Source organism: Gorilla gorilla, chromosome 13 (assembly GCF_029281585.2).
Source record: "Gorilla gorilla gorilla isolate KB3781 chromosome 13, NHGRI_mGorGor1-v2.1_pri, whole genome shotgun sequence".
Classification (NCBI taxonomy): domain Eukaryota; kingdom Metazoa; phylum Chordata; class Mammalia; order Primates; family Hominidae; genus Gorilla; species Gorilla gorilla.
The window spans coordinates 46,848,697-46,873,427 of record NC_073237.2 but is presented as its reverse complement, the minus strand read 5'-3'; the positions used below and the strand labels follow the sequence as shown (position 1 = coordinate 46,873,427).

The 24,731-nt window shown below is 41.7% G+C and overlaps 1 protein-coding gene across 1 annotated transcript in view; it reads left to right on the top strand.

Moving 5' to 3' along the window:
* Positions 1-751: 751 nt before the first annotated feature.
* SH3GL2 (SH3 domain containing GRB2 like 2, endophilin A1) overlaps positions 752-24,731 on the top strand; it is a 216,765-nt gene continuing 192,785 nt past the window's right edge. Inside the window, exon 1 of the mRNA XM_019034047.4 lies at positions 752-1,326. Coding sequence (XP_018889592.1) covers positions 1,282-1,326 — 45 coding nt within the window. The 5' untranslated portion in view covers positions 752-1,281. The remainder of the gene's footprint in view (positions 1,327-24,731) is intronic.

The following is a 24,731-nucleotide window of genomic DNA, read 5'->3' as shown; positions in this document are numbered from 1 at the left end:
ACGGATGGAGGACCCTTTTGTATCAGGTGTTCACCCTGTGCCCAAGCTGCAGTGCCTAGAAGAGTGGGGATGGGTCTGTGGCTCCTATCAGGCTGCAGGAGTTGCGGAGACAGAAAAAGTATTTCTAGGACTCCCATTTGGCCTTGCAGTCTCTACGTATCCTTGGCAATTTCTCCCATCTTGGCTTCTCCTTCTTATCACTTTGGTCCACATACGGGGACAGCGTCTAAGTTCTTTCTGACCACCTCCTCGGTCCTAGAAAAACCAGACTTGGTTAAGTACCAGAGCACAGAAGGCATTTAGTGCTGCTCTGCTCCCAAGTCATCTATTAGTTTCACTTTAGCCAGCCATACCTCCTTGGTTACATATGAAGTATCTGTATATAACTTAGTATCATGCTTTTTCACATTATATTTTGATTTTTATCGGACCGGAAACCCTAAATCCACAAGCATAACAACAAGATCACATTTGGGCTTTTTCATTTCTGTAACCAGAGGATTAAACGCTAGTTTTGTAGTAAGACTTCAATTCTATTTATCTGTCCAGGCTTAAGGGTTCCTGTTCTTCTTTTTAAGTCATTAAATTGTATCAGACAAGGGGGAAAACGCGTGTGTGACTTTCCCTAAGGTAAGATAGGCTTAAGGGATATTGAAACCAGGGCAGAGAACTGTTTTCTGTGACCAACCAGTCAGGGCAAGGCATAGAAGGAGCAATGACTTATTCATTAGCCCAGATAGAAGGCCACTCTTTTTCAGGCTGCGGCGCAGAGAGGCCAGGCTCAAAGGGCAGGAGGGCCGTCTGCAGGCAGCGCCGCCGCGGCTACCTGGAAGCCCAGCAAGTCACCTGAGTCCTGCGGCTGCCTGGGCTGCCAATCTGCAGCGACCCGTCCGCAGCCCCCGGGGGCAGGAACACCAGCCCCGGGACAGGAGGACGTCCTCGGCCCGCTGACTAGGGATCCGCCAGCGGGTGCCACTGAGCCACATCCCCACAGTTGGCGCCCGCATCCAGGTACCGCGCGCCACAGCACCTGCCTGGGCGTTCCCGCGCTTGGGGCGGGGCTTCCCGCGTCCCCTTTAAGAGGCCGCATCACCCGCCCTTGACGTCAGAGTGTTTCTCCGCAAGAGCCCGTGTCCCGCTAGGCTCCGCGCCCTCGCGCCCACAGCCCCGGCGGCGGCACGACCAGCGGCGGCCAGGCGAGCGCGCCGCCCCGCTCGGCACTACCGTCCCGCTCCGCCGCCTCCCTCCCGTACGGCAGCCGCCAGCGCGGCCTCCTGCACCATGTCGGTGGCCGGCCTCAAGAAGCAGTTCCATAAAGCCACTCAGGTAAGGCGCGTGGCAGGTGCGTCCCGGGGCAGTCCGGGGCGAAGCTGCGAGGGGCGCGCTCGGCGCTGGCCGTCCGGCGGCAGCTTGGGGAGTTCCGCACCGAGCCTCGCCCGCGGCGGCCACGCCCCGCCTCGCAAGCCAGGGCGGCGGCTCGGGGCATCCCCGGTCTGGGCGTCCACCCTCGGTCCCCCGCCCCCGGCTTGGTGCGCGCTGCCTGCCCGCGGGTCCCCAGTGTCCTGCCTGGTAGCGCTGCTCGCCGCCCCCGCATCATCTCGCGCCCGTGCTGCAGGAAGGGGACCGCGGCTGCACTGCTGCCGCGGCGCGCTGGGAGATTATGTAAAGTCGCCTCTTCACGGGTGACCTTGCGGAGTCGGTGCACCCGGCTGTCCCGGGATGTGTTGGCATGAGCGGTGGCCGCACTGGGGGTGGCGGCGCGGAGGCCGGCGGTTTGCGCTCCTCTCCCTTACCCTGTTGTCAGAACCCTCCTTCCCCGCCGCCCGCAGGCTCCAGAGGAATGGAAGGCTGGGGTCTTCCTTTAGGGACCCTTATACATTAACTTTTACCTGGAGAACTCGGTCGTGAAACTCCTTTGAGGCCAGGGCATGACAAGCAGTCTGCGGGTCTTAAATATTTCCCTTCAACAATCAAATTGTTGAAGACTTAAAATCATCATGTATTTTAAATTGTTTTTAATAAATCTTTGGCATCTTGGATGTGCCCATTTTTCTTTATGGGGTTAATAAGCTGTGACTGTAATAAAACTGATTAATTTAGATTCTACTAATTAAAATCATTGGACTCAAAGAATTTTACATAGGGGCAAATAAGCGAATACTTACGCTGTGACCTATTTCTTACATAATATGTGTGATTACTACTTTTTTATCCTTCTGAAATAGGTTCAAATTTATGAGATCTTTAAGGATTTTGATGACTTACCGCGAAGTGTTTTTCATGATTTGGTGTTAAATAGTTTTTCATAGGTTAGCCTTAATTAATGAGCTTTCTCATAATTTCTCGGAAGTAGTGAGGTTTTTCCTAGGCTACCACAGTGGCAGCCTTGTTATGAACCACATCCAGAAAAGGTGAGGGTTGTGTTTTACAGAACCTTGGTTAACTTAGGGTGACAGATGCAGCATGTAATTCCCGTCGTGTGTGTGTTTGCACGCATCTGCATCATCTTCATCACACAGACTTGCCTTTATAGAATCAATTATACCTGTCAACTTAGGAAATCGAGAAAAGTAAGACTATTTCTGTAAAAATGTTTCTTAATGTAATTATTTTTGCTTTTCTATTATAATTGGAGTTATCTGTGACCTCTCTGCCAGACATGTTTATGAAAGTAAGTGATTTGTTTGTTGATGTAGTTTGGAAGGCTTCTAATAACTTTATACTGCAAGTTCTTTCAGTTTTACAGAACCAAGCATATGTGCTGCCCAGGAATTCTCTGGCAGGACTTCTTCGATATTACTAACCTTTTTGATTGCTCTACTGGTCACTTCTCTATAGCATATCTCAGCACTGCGTTTACCAACACATCTTTTTTCCACTTGGATTCTAAAGATTTCTTTTGCAAAGCTTAGTGCCCTCAAAGGCAATTAAGAGTCTTGGCTTTGGAGTGGGAAAGGCTAAGGTTTGAATCCTGCCTCTGCTGCTTCTGACCTTGAGAGAGTATTTAACTTCTGAATCTGTCCATGCTGAAGTGATGATAATTTCCGTTATCTCTTCAGGGTTGAGGTGAAGAGAAACGAGTGTGTAGAACACACGTATAAAGTGTTCAATAAATTATAGTTATTGACATAAAGGATATTTTTATTAGTGTAAAATACTATCCCTTATGCTATGAAGAAGTTACCCAAGCTAGACTTTTTAGTTTTTCCAACTTAAAAAATAGAGCGCTCCATTTCCGCTAAATCTTGAAGTTCTGTGTAGCTGTAAAGTGTAGAAAAAATAATTTAAACTGCGTTGGGAAAGAACTTAAAAGGTTGGAGAAGGTCGGCATGTGATGCGATACGGTTACCGTTGATCACACCGAATCCAAATGCAGAATCACTGCGTCATTGTCTTCCTTTTACTGAAAAGCCTTTTATTTGAAAGGTGAAGCAGCACGTAGTCTCTTATCCATAATTTAGTGTAGCACACTCTTAGAAAGTCTAAGGCGGCCGGGCGCGGTGGCTCACGCCTGTAATCCCAGCACTTTGGGAGGCCGAGGCGGGCGGATCACGAGGTCAGGAGATCGAGACCAAGGTGAAACCCCGTCTCTACTAAAAATACAAAAAGTTAGCCGGGCGTAGTGGCGGGCGCCTGTAGTCCCAGCTACTCGGGAGGCTGAGGCAGGAGAATGGCGTGAACCCGGGAGGCGGAGCTTGCAGTGAGCCGAGATCGCGCCACTGCAGTCCAGCCTGGGTGACAGAGCGAGACTCCGTCTCAAAAAAAAAAAAAAAAAAAAAAAAAAAAAAAAAAAAAAAAGAAAGTCTAAGGCACAGGTGACTGTTCTGTGCATATGTATATTTAGGAGAGTATGTAAAGCCCATGTTAATGTTTGCATGTGACAAAAAAAATTAGAGAAATAGTCCTGTCCTACTTTTGTAGCCATTTTTTTTTCCATCAGGTCCGTGAACCTGATGTTATCTACAGAGAAGCTTTAGACCTAGAATTACTTCCTTTTGAGAACTGATGTGCTGGATAATATAGCCTGGGTTGGTTTGTTTGTTTATTTATTTATTCATTTGAGACAAAGTTTGACTCTTGTCGCCCAGGCTGGAGTGCAATGGCGTGATCTCAGCATACTGCAACCTCTGCCTCCTGTGTTCAGGCGATTCTCCTGCCTCAGCCTCCCGAGTAGCTGGGATTATAGGCATGCACTACCACGCCCAGCTAATTTTTGTATTTTTAGTAGAGACAGAGTTTAGCCATGTTAACCAGGCTGGTCTCGAACTCCTGACCTCAGGTGATCTGCCCGCCTCGATTACAGGCTGAGCCCCCACACCTGGCCTATAGCCTGGGTTTATAAGTGGAAGGAGTCTGTTCACGCAAACGTTTCTTTCTATGGAATTGAGCTTTTTTGCTTGTGTTAGTAAACGATGATAAATAAAACAGTATATTGTTTGTACTTGGAATTTCTGATTAAATGTGTCACAGCTGTTGTCTTATATTAGAATTGGTTATTTCTACCTTGTTGCTGACAGTTATTTTTAATATATTTACAATTTGGAGGTAAAAAATGCTTTTGCCAAGTAAAATTTATTAGAGAAGAAAATCCTTTCAGCATGAAAATATATAATGATACCAAAAATTGATCATCTTATTTTCATGTACTTCATTACTTAATTGCTCATAAAGATATAATTTACTGTGTAATTAGAATAAAGTATTTTTTTACTGTAATAAAGGGCAGATGATCTTGTGTTGCTCTTTTAGTGAGTTTTATTCGTATTGAGATTTCATTTTACAAAAGTCATGTCAATTTTTTTACACTTGTTTTAAACTGGCAGCAGCTTAGTTAAAAATAGCTGTTTCCAGTGAACATGAAGCTCCTACAAAATCTGTATTTTTAAAAATTCACTCTATCATGCATATGATGTGGACACATTTTGCTTTACAATATGTAAAAGTCTATTATAAAGTAAAATATATTAGGTCATTTTATGAGTTTGCTGGAGCTGCTGTAACAAAGTACTACAAACTGAGTAGTTTCAACGACAGAAATACATTGTTTCCCATTTCTTGAGACAAGCACACTTGAAGTCTGAGACCAAGGTGCCAGTAGGGCCATGAGCTCTCTGAAGGTATGAGACAGGATCTATTCGAGGCTGCCTTTTTAGCTCTTGTGCTTTGTTGGGAATCTTTGGGCTTCCTTGGCTTGTAGATACATCACCTTGGTCTCTGCCTTCATGCTCACATGACATTCTCCCTGTGTGTGTCTCAGTGTCCAAATTTCCCCATTTTGTAAGGACCCCAGTCATACAGGATTGGGCAAGCCCATCCTACTCCAGTATGATTTTATCTTAAATAATTACCATCTGCAATGCCCCTATTTCCAAATAAGGTTGCATTCTGAGCTATTGTAATTAGGACTTTAATATGAATTTTGGGAGGGGCACAGTTCAATCCATAACAGTCGTTATTTGCATAAAAGGATTAACCACAGTATTCTATATTTGATTCAACATCTAAGAGGACAGTTCAGCCTATAAATAACATATAACTTTCTATTGCATCAAAAAGATATACTTTCTCCTTTTTTAATGAGTTGGTTAGTATATCGCTAAGGTCTGAATGTGTCCCTCTAAAATACGTATGTTGAAGCTTGACTGCCAATGTGACAGTATTAAGAAATGGGGTCTTTAGGAGGTGACTAAGTCATGAGGGCACTCATGATTAAGTCATGAATGGGATTAGTGCTCTCTTAAAAGAAGTTGAAGGGGTCACCCTGTCCCCTTCCACCGTGTGAGGGTTTAGCAACAAGGCACCATCTTTGAAGGAAAGGGTGGGCCCTAGCCAGGCACAAATCTGTTAGTGCCTTCATCTTGGACTCCTAGCCTCCCAAACTGTGAGAAATAAATTCTATTATTTATAAATTACCCCGTCTAAGATATTTTGTTAGTAGTCTGAACAGACTAAGTCAGAAATATACCTATTAGAAATTGTGTTTTCTGATTTTTTTTAAATGATAAAATTAATTTGGGTAGGCTGGGTTTTATGATACAGTCTGGTATATGTTTATTTTGTCACACTGAGATTCCTTAACTGGGAAAATTTCATCATGTTTGTGTTCTGTGTCTTTTTGTTTTACCTAATTTCCTCTTTCAGAATGCTGTATTTTATATAGATGCTTTGCTCAGGAGACCATTACATAAATCTTTTCATGCATTTGTTGATTTGGTGAGATGTTAAACTTACTAAGTATTGGATTAAATATCTAATTAGTTATGACTTTATCTCAGTGAGATTTTCAGTTTCTTAATTGCCTCTAAGCAGTCAACTCTCTGCTGCCTTTAAAATCTTGGCTGTGGCTTGTTGCTTGACCCAGGATTTCTATACCTGTACCCTTTCACATTCTTAGCCAGTAGTCTCTAATAGGCTGCAAGGGGCCTATATATTTTATAAAATTATAAGTCACATTTTATACATGCATTTTTCTGAGGGAGAATGTCCTTAGCCTGTCACCAGATTCTTAAATAAATTCCTAATTGCTGCCCCTTCCTCCCCTCGAAAAGTAAAAATAGGGTGGGGCGTGGTGGCTCACTCCTGTAATCCCAACACTTTGGGAGGCCAAGGCGGGCAGATCACTTGAGGTCAGGAGTTCAAAACCGGCTTTGCCAGTGCAGTGAAACCTTGTCTCTACTAAAAATACAAAAAGATTAGCTGGGCGTGGTGGCAGGTGCCTGTAATCCCACCTACCCAGGAGGCTGAGGCAGGAGAATTGCCTGAACCCAGGAGGTGGAGGTTGCAGTGAGTCAAGATGGCGCCACTGCACTCCAGCCTGGGCAACAGAGTGAGATTGTTTCAAATAAATAAATAAATAAATTCATCATGTCATCAGGAGAAAGTGGGTGTTTCTTACAGTAATCACTCCAACAGTTCTGTTACTGGGCTTTAGGATGCCTGATCAAAATGCAGCCTTCTCTGCATTAATTTTAGCAGCAATCAAATGTAAAAAACCTTTCCAGAGGTGTCAGGATTGAATGAGATAATGCTTGTGAGAGTGCCATGCTTGCATAATAAGGATCACTTGAACCATGTAAAACAAAATGTTGTTAATGAGCTTGAAGTCAACGATATGGGCCTGTGGGGTATATGAAAAGAAAGTGGTGACTGAAAATGATTTCTCTGTAGACTGAGAGTCCTCTTGATTGAAGTTTGTGTTGTTGAAACAGCTATATTTTTGCAAGCTTTTTTCCCCATAGTGATTCTTTAATATTTTAAATTGAGTTTATATGAATTTTGGTTTCAGTCTACTTAGAAAATTTTAAAGTAACCTGCAAATTAATTAGAAGTACCCTAGAAAATGGCAAGACTTGATTGGGGCAAATGGTGACTGTTTTGAGACAGATGTCATTGTGGAAGGGAGAGGTTTAATATTCAGGGGAAGGGAGCTGAAGCTTGCAGAGCAGATTCCATTCTGCCAAGCCTCTTGTACTGCATACAGAGTCTCAGGGCATCAAGCAACCCGAGGGCTTTCTTCAGAGGAGTAGCTTGAGGCAGCGGCGAGAGAAGGGCAGGACACACTGACAAATGAATAATGAGAATTAGGTGAGGAGATGGAGTTTAAGAACTGCTTCAAACTTTAAGGTGGATACCTGGTGGGGCTTTCTAGGGATGAGCAATTCTTCTCAATTTAAGGCCAGATAGGGGAGATGCTAAGTGGGTAAGAAGTCAGTGGATTTTTTGGCCTCCTTTTTTCTCTTTTTGTTCTTTTAATCCTTTGTACCCTTGTCCTGTGTTCTTTTAGGTAATGTTCAGTGAGGTGTAGCCACAAGAGGGGACATAGGAGAGGCTCAAGAAAACAGAGTTTATTATACTCACATGTCTTAGAATGACAATCACTGTACAGGAGGATAGGAGGGGGGACACGTGGGGTGGAGGTGACAGCTCTGAGAGCAGGATCAGCTAAGCAGGTGGGAAACAGGTGGGAGCAGAGAGAGCAAGGACTCTGGGCAAGTGCCTTTACTAGTGATCTCCGTGCAGTTCACAGCTCAGTGCAGTTCACAGTGCATTGCATTGGTGCATTGGTAGGTCGTGGTCAGAAGAAGACAGAGAGGTGAACTTGTGGTAGGGGCCAACCTTATCAAACTTGTGCACCTGGTTACCTGGGTGGGGTGTTCACAGTTAGCGTATGTGGGAATGACTGTTGAGGCAGCAAGAGGCAGCAAGAGACAAAATGTGAAGTTTTGAAACTTTGTAATGCAACCCTTCTCAGTGTTTTTGGTTTAGAATTTATTGTTTCCATAATCACTTAAGGAGCCTAAAAGCTTAAGAATGATGTACATGGTATCTGATGGATAATAAAGACTAAAGAGAGCTATAACTATACTTATTAAAATGCCATGATTGTGAGACCCTGCCAAGTCTTTTGCATTCTACCAACAAAATATTTTCATGCTATACTAAATCATTAGCTGATGACAAATGCTTCAGGAAATAATTTCACTATTTATAAAGGTTTTACATTTAGTACAACTTCTAAATGCCAAATATGATGTTGTAGTTGCTCTACCCTAATCTCCCTCCGCCATCCCCTGGGTCAAATTGTATATAGTAGTAATGAATATGGAGAAGCTATCTGTAATACTCGTGAAGAACCCACAGGTCCATGGAGGTTTACTTGGATACTTAGGACACTGAAGGACCTCTAGGCATTGTTTTCTGCCTTCTTTTGAATTATGATATATATAAAAAATAGAAATATCTTTTTTATAATTCAAACTAACCTTTCCCCATAGATACTAATGGAAGCAGTTTTATAATGCTGAGAAATATCTCAATATCAAGCTATGTATTAGTCTGTTCTCATGTTGCTAATAAAGACATACCCGAGACTGGGTAATTTATAAAGGAAAGAGGTGTAATTGACTCACAGTTCTGCATGGCTAGGGAGGGCTCAGGAAACTTACAGTCATGGAAGAAGGGGGATCAAAAATGTCCTTCACATGACGGCAGCAAGGAGAAGTACAGAGCAAAGTGGGGTAAAAGCCCCTTATAAAACCGTCAGATCTCGTGAGAATTCACTCACTATCACGAGAACAGTGTGGCGGTAACCACCCCCATGATTCAATTACCTCCCACCAGGTCCCTCCCATGACACATGGGGATTGTGGGAACTACAGTTTAAGATGAGATTTGGGTGGGGACACCGCCAAACCGTATCACAGAATAATGCTTGAAAGAAACATAAAGCAGATAGCCTATGCTTTTAAATGTACAGGAAATCGGCTGGGTGCGGTGGCTCATGCCTGCAATCCCAGCACTTTGGGAGGTCGAGGCAGGCAGATCACTTGAGGAGTTTGAGACCAGCTTGGCCAACATGGCAAAACCTCGTCTCTACTAAAAATGCGAAAATTAGCCAGGCTTGGTGATGCACAGCTGTATTTCTGGCTACTCAGGAGGCTGAGGCAGGAGAATTGCTTGCACCTGGGAGGCGGAGGCTACAGTGAGCCAAGATCACACCGTTGCACTCCAGCCTGTGCGACAGAGCGAGACTGTCTCAAAAAACAAACAAACAAACAAACAAAAATACAGGAAATAATGTCCACAGTGAATGATACCAGTGAGGAAAGGAGAGAAGGGGAGTCAGGACAGTTATTGTCCATAGCAGTGATGGCATCCTGCAGGGGGCATTGTGAAATCCCCTGCCTGCCGGTAGGGGAAGTTCCTTGGTTTTACAATCTGGCTCTGCAATCTGGGAAGAACTCTTTTGTTCTTTCTTATATATATTTGGCTAGGTCTAAGGAGGGTTAGAGGAAGTGTGCCCTCTTTGGGAACGGCATAACTTTTCATTCAACTTCCTGTTTATTTAAATTTGGGGACTGTTTTACAGTCATAGGCTTTTCACTATCCATGGTTGATTTGAGTAATGAAATTTCTTCAGAAACTTAGTAGGCTTCTGGCCAAGTGCGGTAGCTCATACCTGTAATCCCAGCACTTTGGGAGGCCGAGGTGGGCGGGTCACTTGAGGCCAGGGGTTCAAGACCAGCCTGGCCAACATGGTGAAGTCCCTTCTCTACTAAAACTACAAAAATTAGCCAGGCATGGTGGCCTACGCCTGTAGTCCCAGCTACTCGGGAGGCTGAGGCTTGAACCTGGGAGAGTTGCTTGAACCTGGGAGGCAGAGATTGCAGTGAGCCAGATTGTACCACTGCACTCCAGCCTGAGCAATAGAGCAAGTCACTGTCTCAAAAAAACCAAAACCAAAAAAAAAAAAAAAAAAAAAAACAGAAAAACTTCAACTTAATAGGCTTCTGATCTGTTTTCTTGTGAGTTTCATTTGCCAATTTCTATGATGGAAATTCTTTTTTAGACCTGATTTTCATCCAGTAGACTTGGTTGTGTTACTCTGAACTTAACAAGAGGGCCTGATACTTTGGCTTAACCAAGAAGTCTTAATGGTACTTTGTTGCTCAAAGTCTTTTTCATTTATATTTCCCGTTATTTGCTTCAGGGACTCAGGATGACCCTGGATCGGTTCTGCCATCTGTAACATATGGTTTTCAAGGTTGCCAAAGGGAAAGAATATGTTTGAACAAGCATGGGAGATGTTCATAAGCCAGGCCTGGAAGAGGAATATGGTAGACAGAATGCTACGATTGTTGGTGACCCTTGCTCTTGTGTACTCTCCTCCCCTTTGAGTGTGGGTGCAATGTTCAGTTTGAAAAGATGTTATTCCTGAGACTTAACTTTGTAAGACAAAAGGGAGATTATATGATTGGACTTAATCTAATCTCATGAGCCCTTTAAAAGCAGGATATTTTCTCTGGCTGGTAGTGGAAGGAAAAATCAGAGAGATTGGAAGTATGAGCAGGACTGGACATGCTGTTGTTGGTTTAAAGAGGGAGGGGCCATGTGAGTAGTAATGCAGGCAGCCTCTAGGAGCAGAAATCAGCTCTTTGGTGACCATCAGCAGGGAAAATAGGGATCTTAGACCCACAGCCTTAAAGAATCTGAGAGGAAGGGAATTCTTCCCCCACGCTTCCAGATAAGAGCCCAGTCTAGCCAACGCCTTCATTTTGGCCTTGTGAGGCCCTCAACAGGGAGCTCACTTAAGCAGGCCCAGACTTCTAATTTATAGAATTGTAAGATAATAAATGGGTATTGTTTTAAGCTGCTAAATTTGTGGTAATTTGTTCTACAGCAGCTGAAAATGAAGAGAAGGAATAGTTCCTTCTGTTTATGTTTGGTTGGCTGGAACTTGTAACATGGCCCCTCTGTGGTACACCTAAGAGAAATGGAAGAAGGCAAGTGTAGCCTAGCTATGTGCCCAGGATGTAAAAGTGGGTTTTTGGTTAAAAAGCTAGCAGTTTTGCTATTACTGGTGCCTATAATTAATTAACTGTGTGTCTGTATATTAATCTATTTGTGAGCTTGTAAGTGTATGTACATGTGCATATTCCATACACAACATACATATGCACATATGAATTTTAAGTCTAGTTTGCTGAATAAGTCTTTTCTTAATACATAAGGCTCAGTATGTTCCATGTGCCTTTTGAAGCTGTCACCCAGGCTGGAGTATAATGGCGCGATCACAACTCACTACAGCCTCAATCCCCTGGGCCCAAGCAATCCTCCCACCTCAGCCTTCAGAGTAGTGGGACTATAGGCGTGTGCCACTATGCCTGGCCCATATGCCTTTTTAATATATTTTTTATTTTATAGATTTTTTTCTACAGTGCTTTGGCTTTTTGATATTTAGATGTTTTTCTCTGATGAGGCACAAGTTTATTTCTCTGGCTCCTGATTAGTTTTTTTTTTTTTTTTTAACAGTGGCACCGTTAAGTACTTGCTGAGCAGTACCTTAGCTTGGTGGGCTGGTGGAACAATGACAACTTCTCTAACCTTGGAATAGAGCAACTACAGATCTGCAAAGAAGTTTCTGAATTCTTAGTCTCTGACAGTGTGGCAGGGATTTCAGTTAGAGTAGAGGAGTTGACTGTTAACCCTGCATCTGTTTTTGTGCTTGGGGGAGGGCTGAGACCAACACAGACAGTGAAATGCCTTACTTAGTGCAGGCACATCGGATGGCTACATGGTACTTTGAAGTTGTTCATTAAGTTGTTGAGGATTGCAGATTTGTGTAGCACATTTGAAGTGTGTTGTGGTGTAAGCAGCAGGGTTGAGGGTGGTCGTGGGCCCCGTAACATGTGGGCCATTGTCTGTGATCCGTTAGCCCCATGCTCTTTGACGTGATTCATGGATCCTTAGCCCTGAATGGTTTTCTAGGTACATCTGGTAGATGGTGCCAGACATAATTTGGAAGGCATGCGGTCTGGCACCCTGAGATATATTTTAGGGACTTGGTGTCAGTTGAGCAGCTTGGCCAGGGAGAGAATAGTGAGGCCTGATTTTGTATCTGAGTGGTAAGTAACCTGAAGGAGAGGTGTCTTGTAGAAATTGATTACAGGGTGGACACACCTCTCACTTCTGTTATTTTCTGCATATACTGCTTACTGAGGTGACCCTAATGTGCTTCTTTCTGTTGAGTTAATGTTGTGTACAGTGCCTTGATGGTTGAATTTATACCATTCATTATTTTACGCTTAAGTGACTGCATATGGGCAAGAAGGACCTACAAACCCTTTGCCATGGCCATTGCACATCATCATCGTATAATACACTGGCTAAAGGAAGTGTTTTCTGGAGGTGTTCATCAGTACTGTAGTTAAGAGTTTACTGATTAATATTAATAGCCTGTTATCCAGAGATCTTCTGCTTCTTATGATCAACCTTGCACTTAAGTTCTGTCTCCCATTTCACTTTTTAGTTAAGTTTAACAAACAGTAAAACTGTTTTCCATTATTCTCTTTTCCATTCATCTCATCCATTATGCTCTATGTATTTTGGGCCATTTGAAGCTGATAAACCTAAAATCTTTGGATTTTTCACCTTTTGGTCATTATATTCACCTTAAACCCAGTCCAAATTTTCCAGATATATTTATAGTGCTCATCGTCCCTATGTTCTAGACATGGAAAGCTCCTTTTTCCTAGCTCCAAGAAAAGCTGGAAGAATGTCATTCTTTACACAACTTAAATTGTTCAGAAGATATTTTTGTGATCACGAAGGTGTATTTAATTCATTTTTGTTTTATTTTGTTTTTGAGACAGAGTCTCACTCTGTCGCAGTGGCGTGACCACGAATCACTGCAACTTCCTCCTCCCAGGCCCAAGCCTCCCTCCTCAGCCTTCCAGGTAGCTGGGACTACAGGCTCGCGTCACCACTCCTGGCTAATTTTTTTGTATTTTTGGTAGAGCCAGGGTCTTGCTACATTGCCCAGGCTGGTCTTGCACTCCTACTCAAGTGATATGCCTTCCTTGGCTTCCCAAAGTGCTGGGATTACAGGCATGAGCCGCCGCGCCTGGCTAACATTTAATTCACTTTTTACAAGCTCTTTCAGCTACCTTCTGTGTCTGAAGACACAGACATTTAAAGCATTTTGATACATTTTCACCAAAAAAATCACCTTACATAAAAGGACGTGTCTTAAACAGAAAGCTTATCATAAAATCTCTATATCAGTTGTTTTCCTAAATTGATGACTGTTACATCTTCCCCTTTTGTGAAGCAGTGAGTTATACTGATATTTTGTGATATGTACTGGCTTGCCCTTTATAATATCTAAATTACCTAAATTCTTAGTGTTGTCACCCCTCCAGTGCCCCCCAAAAAAGGTCAACAGGTCAGAGTTAAATTAGCATTTACTCAGGAATGGGGATTGCAACCTGGCTAGCAGTCAGAGATTGTACCACCCGAGAAGGGCAAGGGGGCTATTTAAAAGAACTTATTTAGATTACATAAATTGCTTGCCACATTATTTCATTGGTGTATTAAACAAGTCTTTAATCAGTAGTAGAAGGGTACATTTGTATCAGTTATTCAGGAAAAACCTATATACAGAGTGTTTGTAAAGATTAGGACCAGTTTTACTTGTATTGTGTAGTGTTGAGAGCACGGTTGTTTGTGAAGGAATGTTTTTCACAGTTCCTTTTCGGGTCTCAAAGTTCATCAGCAGTTTAACAAGGAGTAGTAGCCCAAGATGGAGTTACTGATGTAAAGCCTGGAACATTGCTAAGCTCATAGTGTCCAGTAAAACTGTGTCTACTGGTTGCTGCTGTGAATGATTCAGGTGAACGTAGGCATTTTCTGTAGGCGCTTTCCACATGATTATGGTAGAATAATTTGATTGTTTCCTAAGCGTATCATTCAGTTGTATCTTCATGACATTTTGTCAATCTGTATTCATGTTTACTGACTATATAAGGGTTCACCAGCAAAACAGAACCAACATGATATATAGATACATGAGAGGGATTTATTATGGGAATTGGCTCATGTGATTATGGAGACTAAATCCTGCAATATGCTTTCTGCAAGCTGGAGAATCAGGAAACCCGGTGGTGTAATACAGTCCAAGTCCAAAGGCCTGAGGCCCCGGGGAGCTGCTGGTGTAAGCCCCAACCCCAAAGGCTCAAGAATTTGGAATTCTGATGTCCAAGGGCAGGAGAAGATGGAAGTCTTGCTTAAGAAAAGAGAGCAAATTTGCTTTTTGCTCTTCCCAGGCCCTCAAGCGATTGGATGTCTGCTGCCCTCAGATCTTCTTTGCTCAGTCTACTGATTCAGATGCTAATGTCTTCTGGAAACACCCTGGCAGACACACACAGAAATATTTTACCAGCTATCTGGGTATCCCTTAACCCAGTTAAGTTGACACATAAAATTAATCATCACACTGACTTAATTTAAAACTGAATCATTGTACCATTTTCATAAATGGAAAAATCACTATTAATTATCATGCAAAACCAAATTAAGTCCTAGATACTCTTGCCTGAGTAAATCTGTGAGCTTGAGGTTTATTCTGCCTTTGTTAAAACAGGAGATTAACAGATAAACAAGTAGTAGATATTCTAACAATACCCTGAGATTTCCTCCTTCACTAAATTAGAATGGAAGAAGAATAAAATGGATATTTTAATTTGGGGATTCAGTGTTCTTAAGGACCATGATATTGTGAAATATGTATTTCGTCTCCCTGTTTCCTCACAGAAAAAAAACCTCTAAAACCCATGGGATCATCAGGGTGGTAACTGTCTTTTCTCTGCTACGAGATGACCAGTGGCTGGGGACTCCTATAGCTTCAGGTTGGGGACTGTTCACCAGAAAGACCAATGTATGCTTAGAGGGTTGGGACTTTCAGCTCCAGCCTCCTTAGAGGGGAAAGGGGGTGAAGGTTAAGTGAATCACCAAAGGCCGGTGATTTAATCAGTCATGCCTATGTAATGAAGCCTCCATAAAAACCCAACATCACAGGGTTTGGGAGGATTTTCAGACAGCTGAACATGTGGTGGTTCCTGAAAGAGGGTGTGCCTGGAGAGGGTATGGAAGCTCCAGGCTGCTTCTCCCATACCTCGACCTATGTGTCTCTTCCATCTGGCTGTTCATCTGTATCCTTTTAATACCTTTCTAATAAATGGCTAAACATAAATAAGTGTTTCCCTGAGTTCCGTGTGCTGCTCTGGCAAATTAGTTGAATCACAGGAGGGGGTTGTGGGAACCCTGATTTATAGCTGGTAGGTTAGAAGCACAGGACTGTGCTTGTGACTGGCATCTGAAGCCAGTTGTGGAACTGAGCCCTCAACCTGTGGGATCTGACGCTATCTCCAGGTAGTGTCAGAATTGAATTGAATTAGAGGACACCCAGCTGGTGTCCAGTGGAGAATCATCTGCAGAATGGGTTGCTGGTAGGGAGAAATCCCCACACATTTTGGTAACCAGAGGTCACAGAAATAGTCTGTGCTGGGTATTTTGAGGTATATATATAATAGGAGAAACTGTGTTTGTTTTTTTCCTACATCCTTACAAGGACACAAGAATGTACCAACTGTCTTGTTCAAAACATGGCCCTTCCCATACATAATTTGACTATGGAAATGGTTGACCTTTTTCTGAGTACCAAGGAGTTTTCTGCCCGTAATGGGGTATTTAATTGTATTTTAGAAAAAGGAGGTCATTTGTTTAGAGCAGCACTGAGTCATCTGTTCTGTGCCTGATGTTCGGAAAGGAGGTAGACATGTTCCTTAAGAGAAGCTTTTGAAATAATTTAGAAAATGGTGCAACACCATCCGTAATCAGGCTGTGTGGCACAAGATCAGTAGGAGCCCAGAGACTTCAGATCTCCTAGTTTTCCCATTCTGAGCACTTGTGAGACCCCAGACCAGTCACTAGTCACTTGATCTCAATTTCTTCCTCCTCACACCCACATTTTCTCAGTTGCACGGCTGAGGTAATATGGTCCTGGGCATGATTTTAGGTTCTGACGTTTTATGCTTCTGGTCTTGTTCCCCTCTGGTTCATTATCTAGTGTGGCTATAGTGACTTTTCTAAAGAGCAAATCTAGCATTGTTCTTCTTCTTAAAGCTCTTCAGTGGCTCCTTATGGCTCCCAGGATAGGTCCCTCTGAAGTCCTGTTCAGGAGTCTGAAGTGTCATCTGTGTCCTGCTCAGTGATCTGCTTTCATTCTCACACTCTAAATGTGCTCTGAGTTGTAGCTGTGCTAGTTATCCTGACACCTCGCAATTATGCCATACAATGTTTCTTGCCTTTCAAGCCTTCGCACCGTGCTCTTCCCTCTCTGTGGAAATTCCCTTCTTTCCACTTGGTATTTGATTAGTCACCACTTAATCAGCTTCATATTTTCTCAGAGAGGTTACCCTTCCCTCATTTAGTGTGGGTTAAATGTCCTTCCATGTGCAATGAAAATTGCATGTTGTGGAAGAGGAACAACACACACCAGGGTCTATGGGGCGGGGGTGGGAGAGCATCAGGACAAATGGCTAATGCATGTGGGGCTTAAAATCTAGGTGACAGGTTGATAGGTGCACCGAACCACCATGGCACATGTATACCTATGTAACAAACCTGCATGTTCTGCACATGTATCCTGGAACTTAAAGTAAAATAAAAATAAAAAAAAAATTGTGTGTTGTACCTCTGTGAAGTGTAGTGCTTGGCTCACTGCTATACAAGCACCAGTCTCCTTGATGGTATCCTCTAGGGTGGGTATAAAGAGAAGGACCCTGCCATTCTATACTTCATTCTGTTGCCAGTTCCTAGCCTGTAGTGGGCATTTAATTGATAATTGTTGAATGAATACATAGCTCCTGTTTCTGTTGATCCTTATGTATATTTAAAAGGGGGTCCTATGCATATATTTTTGATGTATTCATTTCTGCTTAAAATACATCACCGACTTCTAAAAGTTAATGTAGAATTTAAAGCACACCCTCATAAAATTGTAAGATTGTAAGTTTAAAATAAACTTACTTCATTGTACAAATGGCTAGCCTAGGTACTATTTTAACTCATTTATTACTCACAGCAACCCTATGAACATTATTATCCCCATTTTACAGATGGGGAAGCTGAAACACAGAGGTGGTTACACAGCTTCAGTGGCAGAGTCAGGGTTGAAACCACACCACCTGGTTTCAGAGCCAGTAACTGCCAGTAGTTTTTAACCGTGAGTCCTGTTGTCACCTTATGTATCAAACCAAGACATACCTAAAAGCTCTTAGCAGTCACCAAGAAGAAGACGTGAACACTTTAGTAGAAAAATTAGACAAAAATATGAAAGGCAGTATTTGAAAGAGCAAGTGGCCAAGATACGAATGCAAAAATCAAGGAAATCAAACAGCAATGTCTGACATTTTTCATTGTTTAGATTGGCAGAGACGAAAAGGATAATAACATTCTGGGTTAGCAAGAGTGTAAGAATGTGGGTCCCCCGTTTATGGTGGGAGTGTAAACTGTTAAAACACTTCTGGAGATCAGTAGTTCTCTTCCCTGTAATTCTGTTTTTAGGAAACTATTCACAGCAAATAAATGTATAAGTATGTACAACTTAGGTACAAGATTGTTCACTGTAGTAGTTATTGTGGTGAAAAATTGTAAACAACCTAAATAAGGGATAAGGAAGTAAATCTGTATGTCAGTATTATGAAATCTCTACAGCTATTTTATCTATAGGGCAATATTTATTGCAGTAGGGAAACATTCATGATTATTGCCAGAATGAAAAAAGCCAGCCATAAAGCAGATATGTAATATGTAGTAAGCCTGATATTGTAAAAATATAGCTATGATGGTAGCTAAAATGCACTGAGAATTTATAGACCAGGCATTATGCTATATTGTTACAGTAAGATTATTTTTTAAATGAACATTTGAACAGTGATTATTCCTGGTCAGTGGGTTTATGGGTGAGTAGTGTTTCTATATTTTCTTTCTTATCTTTGGTAATTTGATCTATTACAAAATTTTCTTTCCACTTCATCATCTTTACTTGTAACCCCACTTTCTCAGGATAAGTTGAAAACAAGGAATCGAATAATTTTAGGAGCCATCACGGGGTCTAGGAACAAACCCAGTTTCTAGCCAAGTTCTAGAACTATAAATATATGTCAGTTTGCTTCATTAGGCATTTAGCTTAAAACTATTGGAACACCTGCCCTGTCCTCCATAGAGCCCTGAATTAAATTGTGCTGCTTGGGTTTCTTCTGAATGCATGGCTACTTTTCTGGTTTCACCAAGAAGACGTGTACAAACATTGTAAGTAAGCAGCTGCTAATGACTTTTGCTGGCATTTCTTTTAAATGAAGATTTTTTTTTTCAGTTCCCTAATCTTATCCCTAGTGTCATAGCATTGACACTGTTTTTTCGTAAAGGGAAAGAGGGCAGCTAAGACATGTATAGGGTATTGGAGTGTTCCTGTAAGATGTTCTTGGTAATTTGGTGTGAGCTGTTCAGCCTCATTCTCCAGCCCTTAGGCCACGAGTCTCCTGGGCATCTGTCACTTCTTAGCTTCTCAGCAAAAAGCCTGTAGGCAATGCCGTTCTAGCAAAAAAAGAATGAAGTGAGGGAGAGATACGTGAGAAGATAGGAGACATTCCCAGTGATCCCTGTTGAACTTGAATGCAGAACATTGTTAATAGTCTCTGGCAGGCTTCTATTTTGAAGACAGAAAATACAAAGTTTAGGAAGCCATAAATGGTAAAATAATATGTTCTTCTCACCAACCCAAACAAAATAGATAAAAATGGAAAAAACACTACCGTGAAACATAGCCTCAGTAATGAGATGGGCAGGCCACTTTTGCCTTTCTCCCAAAGAGGACACGTCTAGCAAGATCCACTGGGCTGCTGACGGTGGTGGATTGCTGGGCACAGGCATGCCTTTATGGATGGTCTGGCTTTCTCTGGGGCCTGCCACTCTTTGATGGCTTCAATGGCAAGTGCTTCGACCGCTGAGATAAATAATTTCTGTGAAATCATTTCTAGAGTGAAGCTTACTTTTCCAGCCTCTGCAGCATCTTGTGATGTTTCTGGGGATGATACTAACTTGTAAGTTGAGAAACAGTTGAGACTGCTTCAAGAGATTTGTTTTCTTGTGTAGTAATCTGCTGAAGCATATACCAAATTGATGTTTTTATTTGCTGCAAAACTTCGGGTTTTGGTCCTTTTAAAGTAGTTTCAGATTTCAGTATTTAAAAATAATTGTCCTGGCACAGTGACTCACGCCTGTAATCCCAGCACTTTGGGAGGCTGAGGCAGGCAGATCACTTGAGTTCAGGAGTTCAAAGCCAGCCTGACCAACTTGCCCTGTCTGTGCTAAAATACAAAAAAATTAGCTGGGTGTGGTGGCACATGCCTGTAATCCCAGCTACTCAGGAGGCCGAGGCAGGAGAATCGCTTAAACCCAGGAGGTGGAGGTTGCAGTGAGCCAAGATCATGCCACTGCACTCCAGCCTGGGAGACAGAGTGATACTCAGTCTCAAAAAAAAAAAAATATTACTATATAACAATGATTTTTTGAATGAAGGTAGATGTAGCATAATTGAACTTTGTTACTTATGTATTCTGTGTTATGTGCTTGTTAGGTGGTTCTCTTAAGAGTAAGGGTTTTGCAGGATGCTTCTTTCATAATTGGACACAACTTGTAGAAAGTGAGGTGTGAGTTTATTTGATTTGTATGTTTTTCTTATCAGATTATGGAACTATCCATTAATAAGCTACTCTAGAAATTATTTGGATTTAAAAACTCTCTTTGGAGAGTTGCAGGGGCCTGCCTGATCTGACCCTGGCCTCTCCACCCTGATTGAGGGCCAGTTTTTCCCCTCTTTATGCTCTGGTCATCCATCTTTCTTACAAACAGTAGGCATTCGTCCATTAGCCGCCAGGCTCTGTGCTGAGGTTTAGGTGTAGAGAGATGGATAAAATACTCATTCCCTGCCCCCGTGGAACTGGCAGTGCAGTGTGGGAGACAGACCAATCATTATGCAAATATATAATTAGAATTTGTCACAGGTGCAGCAAAGAACAATGGTAGGGCACTCTCACATGGAGGTCATACCTGACATCCTGTTGTGGAGAGAGGCCATGTTCTTTTCAGTATGTAGAAAGGTTAAGGTTGTCTATGAGGTGCAGCTGGGGAAGCTCTCACCAGCTGACATCATTCAAAAAGTGAACAGGGTACTACTATTTGCACATAAAAAAGAGCAGGTTATAGTTTCACAGACACTTTAGATTCTTATTCAGAGAGGATAGCTTTGAGGGTAAAGAACTACTTCTCATGTCTTACTGAAGCTAGGGTCATGGAACATCTCCAGCTGGAATAGTTTCTGTTAAATAAGATTGTATGATATGATTTTACATCATTATCTTTCTTATGAAAGATCATAACTCTGTCTCACAGAAATGTGTGGTCATGCAGTGTTTCCCTGAGGATGCGTCTTTAAACTGAGAAATTGAGGCTGAGAAGAAACCAGGCCTTTGCAGAGTTGCTGGCCAAGGGGTTTGAGCCCACCCCCCCGACCTGCCCACTTCATGTCATCTGGGAGCTAGTCCACTCCCACTCATCCTTTAGGCCTTAATCCAGATGATACTTATTGGAATCCCTTTCTCTGACCTAGCAGGTTGGATCAGGTTCCTGTTATTACATTCACCATGGTTTGTGATTGTGCATTAATTTTATGGCCATTCGATTAAATGCCTGTCTCCTTCAGTTGGTCTCTAAATTCCTGAAGGGAGGGATCAAGTCTCTGCTGATCTCTTGGGGTAGTTACCATTATGCCCATTTTACTGATGAGGAAACTAAGGCACAGGGAAGTGTAGTGACTCATCCAAAATAATACACGGTATTAATGGTGGAGGCAGAGTTTGACACTGGCAGTCCATCCTTTCGAAGTTGGAATAGACTTTAAATGAATCATATAATTATTTAATCGGTCAGTGGAACAAAATAGAAAGTCCAGCAATAAGTAGTACATTGTGGTGATTTGGTATACAATAAAGGCAGTATTTAAAATCATCAAAAAAGAATAGATTATTTAGTAAATGGCATTTGGACAATTAGCTATTTATTTGAGAAATAAAATTTAATCCTTTTTGTCACATCTTAAAATAAATTTTAGCTAGTTGGAAAATATGAAGGTAAAAGAGTGTAAAAAGAAAATATGGTTTCTTTTGAACTGGGGAATACTTTCTAAACATATCATGCAGAGACTATGCACTATGGATGAAGGCTGGTGAATTTTTGCTACTTGTAAAAATGAAGAACTGCTGAGTAGCAAAGGATCCTAAAGATGGTTGAAGTGACTAATGGGATTAAGATTTGCAGCATACAATTAAAAATAAAATTTACAAAACCCAGCCTTGGCAAGGGTACGGTGCCAAATGGCACTGTATTTCCAGCAGGTTCTTCTTTCTGGGATCCAGTTAGGCAATATGTGTCAATATGCAGATTCCCTTTGATTAAGGTACTTCTTGGAATTTATCACAAGTAGGATAATTGGGGATGTGCAAAGATGTATGTTCAAAATTTATTGCTGTGCTAATGGTAGTGAAATATTGGTCCAGTCATATGATGGAGTTTTACGAGGCAAATGATGTGATCTACATTCACGTGGAAACCTTTCTTTGACGTGCTTACGGTTGGGGGACAGATTCTAGCCAGGCATTTGTAGCATGAACCCATATGTAAAATTGTGGGTGTGGCCTGTGTATGTTCTTTTGGATGGGTGGTGACTTGGAACTAGGGTCACAATGTTAATTATCTCTAGATGTGGGCTTTCAAACGTTTTCTTTTTCTTAAAATTTTTTTTGATGTTTCCTTTAAAAAATATAAACGGTGAATATATACCTATTGATAATAAACCTATCCAGGAAACGGGAATAAATATCTAAGACTGCCTATCTTTTTTTTTTCTAATCTGAACAGTTATTTTGCTTATGAAATGTAAAATTAGGACACTTTGTCATTTTGTATTTAAGTTCTTATAACACTTATTTTGGGCTCCTATACATGCTCTTCCTGCGTTTGGCTTTCCTAGCCACTGTAGTTGGGATGTTTGAAATATTCAGGGTACTGAACAGCAGTTTAGACACAAAAAAGTACCTGGGTGCAGAAGCATTTTCATTAAAATTACATGAACGCTGGAGTTTATTCTACAGCACAAAGCCTTCCTGGATGAACTGGATTAATGTTTGATAGAAACACAGCCTCTTAAGCATCAATGTTCTTAAACTGTTTGATTATTAATTAAATGTTCTATGTTCTTTAGCCTTAAAAGGTAGGAGAAACTAAGACAAAGGAGAAAAAAATCAAGATGTCAAAGATAGGAATGTAATGTCGAAGGGAGAATTTCAAATAACCCACCTCCACACACGCCTTGCTCAGGGAGAGGGTTAAACAGCACAGCTGGCTCCGATTCTGATGTTTTCTCGGTTAGATCTTCAGAGAACAGTTTTAATAAAGCATTAATTATGGAGCATCCCTACACACACTGTAGACAGGGATCATTCAGCTGCATAATGTTGCTAATGATATATTTATGGAATGCTATTTCCACCCTAGTTTAAGGTATCTGTTGCTCTTAGTTACTGGAGCTATGCTGATTTCAGAACTACAAACAGCTTTTAATATTCAACACGCTAACTGGTTCAATGTGTATGTTGTACTACTTTAGTTTTTGTGGGGAATGGACTTTAAAGATTAGTTTCATGCTGATCCACAGTGTGGGAACATGTTTGGTATTTTTAAAAACTCTTTACTCATTGTCTGAGGTGAGAAATTGTTGGAAGACAGAGCAGAGGGGAGAAAGAGATATGTTATTTACGTAGGTGAAAAATACCATGTGAATTTAGAGTTTAGAGTTTAGGATATGGCAACCTTAATGAATTTTGGAGCTGTAGTAGGTAATGGATCTCTAAATTTTTTTCTGCAATTTTTGTTGTTATCCATTAGCTCAGTGACAATCACTGTGATCCCCCCTCCCTTAGTCAGTGTGTCCCTCAGCATTCTTAACCATTGTGTATGTGCACTACCGAGCTTTTCCCTGGGTGCCTCATGTGTGGTGGTGTTTCTACAGCTTTTTTGCAGTGCTCAACGTCTTCACCTAATAGGTCACGTGGTGGCTGTGCCTGACGTGCACGTGGTCATTTCTTTGTGGTTGCTGAAGCCCAGGTTGTCTTAAGAGATACCGTTGTTTTTTTTTTCTTTTTTTGGAAACAATTTTTTTTTTTTTACTAAAGGACATACAGCAAGATGGGTGAAAGGTGGAAAAAATAAACACAGGGCTTAATGTTGAGAGGGTATTTTTAGACTTAGAAGCAGCTTGCTGCTTTCCATGAAATAGTTGAGTGTAATTCATGACTCATGTTTCCGTTTTTGGTGGTTTTTCTTTAAAGGATGAAGGCTGGATTAACTGTGTGTTTGTGCGTGCCTCTGCAGTTTGGTTCTCTGGATTCATAGGAGTGGGTTTCTTTTATTTAGTAACTATGTGCATAATTTCCTTTTGTCCTTTGTAAAATATCTTTTTAGTCATAAAAATCAAATCATCTTCCCATGTAAGCTTCAGAAAAGGTGAAGTTATATATTGAAACAAACCATGACAGTAGTTAAATTTTTTGTAGGGATAGTAGAGGAAGCCGGTGAGTGGTTCAATAACATTGTTAATTTTCAAGTTCTCTGGAATGCTTAAATAGAGCTGAAGTACGTTTTAGGTCATTTTGAGTTGGTACACTTTTTTTGGTGACTTGTTGTGTCCCAAAAACTTGGGGTATGGTCACTGGGGAAGAGAATCCTATTGGTGGGAAATCTTCATCTGTCTGTGGTGGGTTTGATGCTGCCAAATAGTTAAAAGTAATCAAAATTCTGGTAGTTATGAAAGAGAAATGGTCAAGCTTGGGAGTCATGGTTTGTACTTTGGGGCTGGGAATCTTATAGATTGTTCATATATGGAAAGCATTTTAAGGGCATTGCAGAAAGCCTTCTGGTTGAACTTCATGAAACTTAACTCTTCCTTCCCGACTGTCTCTCCCACCTTCTGAAAACCACAGAAACAGGTCTATTTATTGGGTTCTATGACTTAAAAGAAGAAAAGTCTGAAGAGTGACAATCAGACGTCTTTAAAGTTCTCCTTTGGACCCAAGGCAGGATGCTCGTGGCATTTCAACACCTTCCTCAGGATCAGAGTAGGGAGAGACAGAAATGATCTTTATTTTTGGGACCACAGCTTGAAATGGGGCTGCTGGGCTGTATTGGATTTGATTCTGTCCAAAAGGCAAAAGTAATGATAGCTGCTGGGCTCCCATCCTCAATGAAAACCCAGTCAGTTCACTGTCAGTTTAATT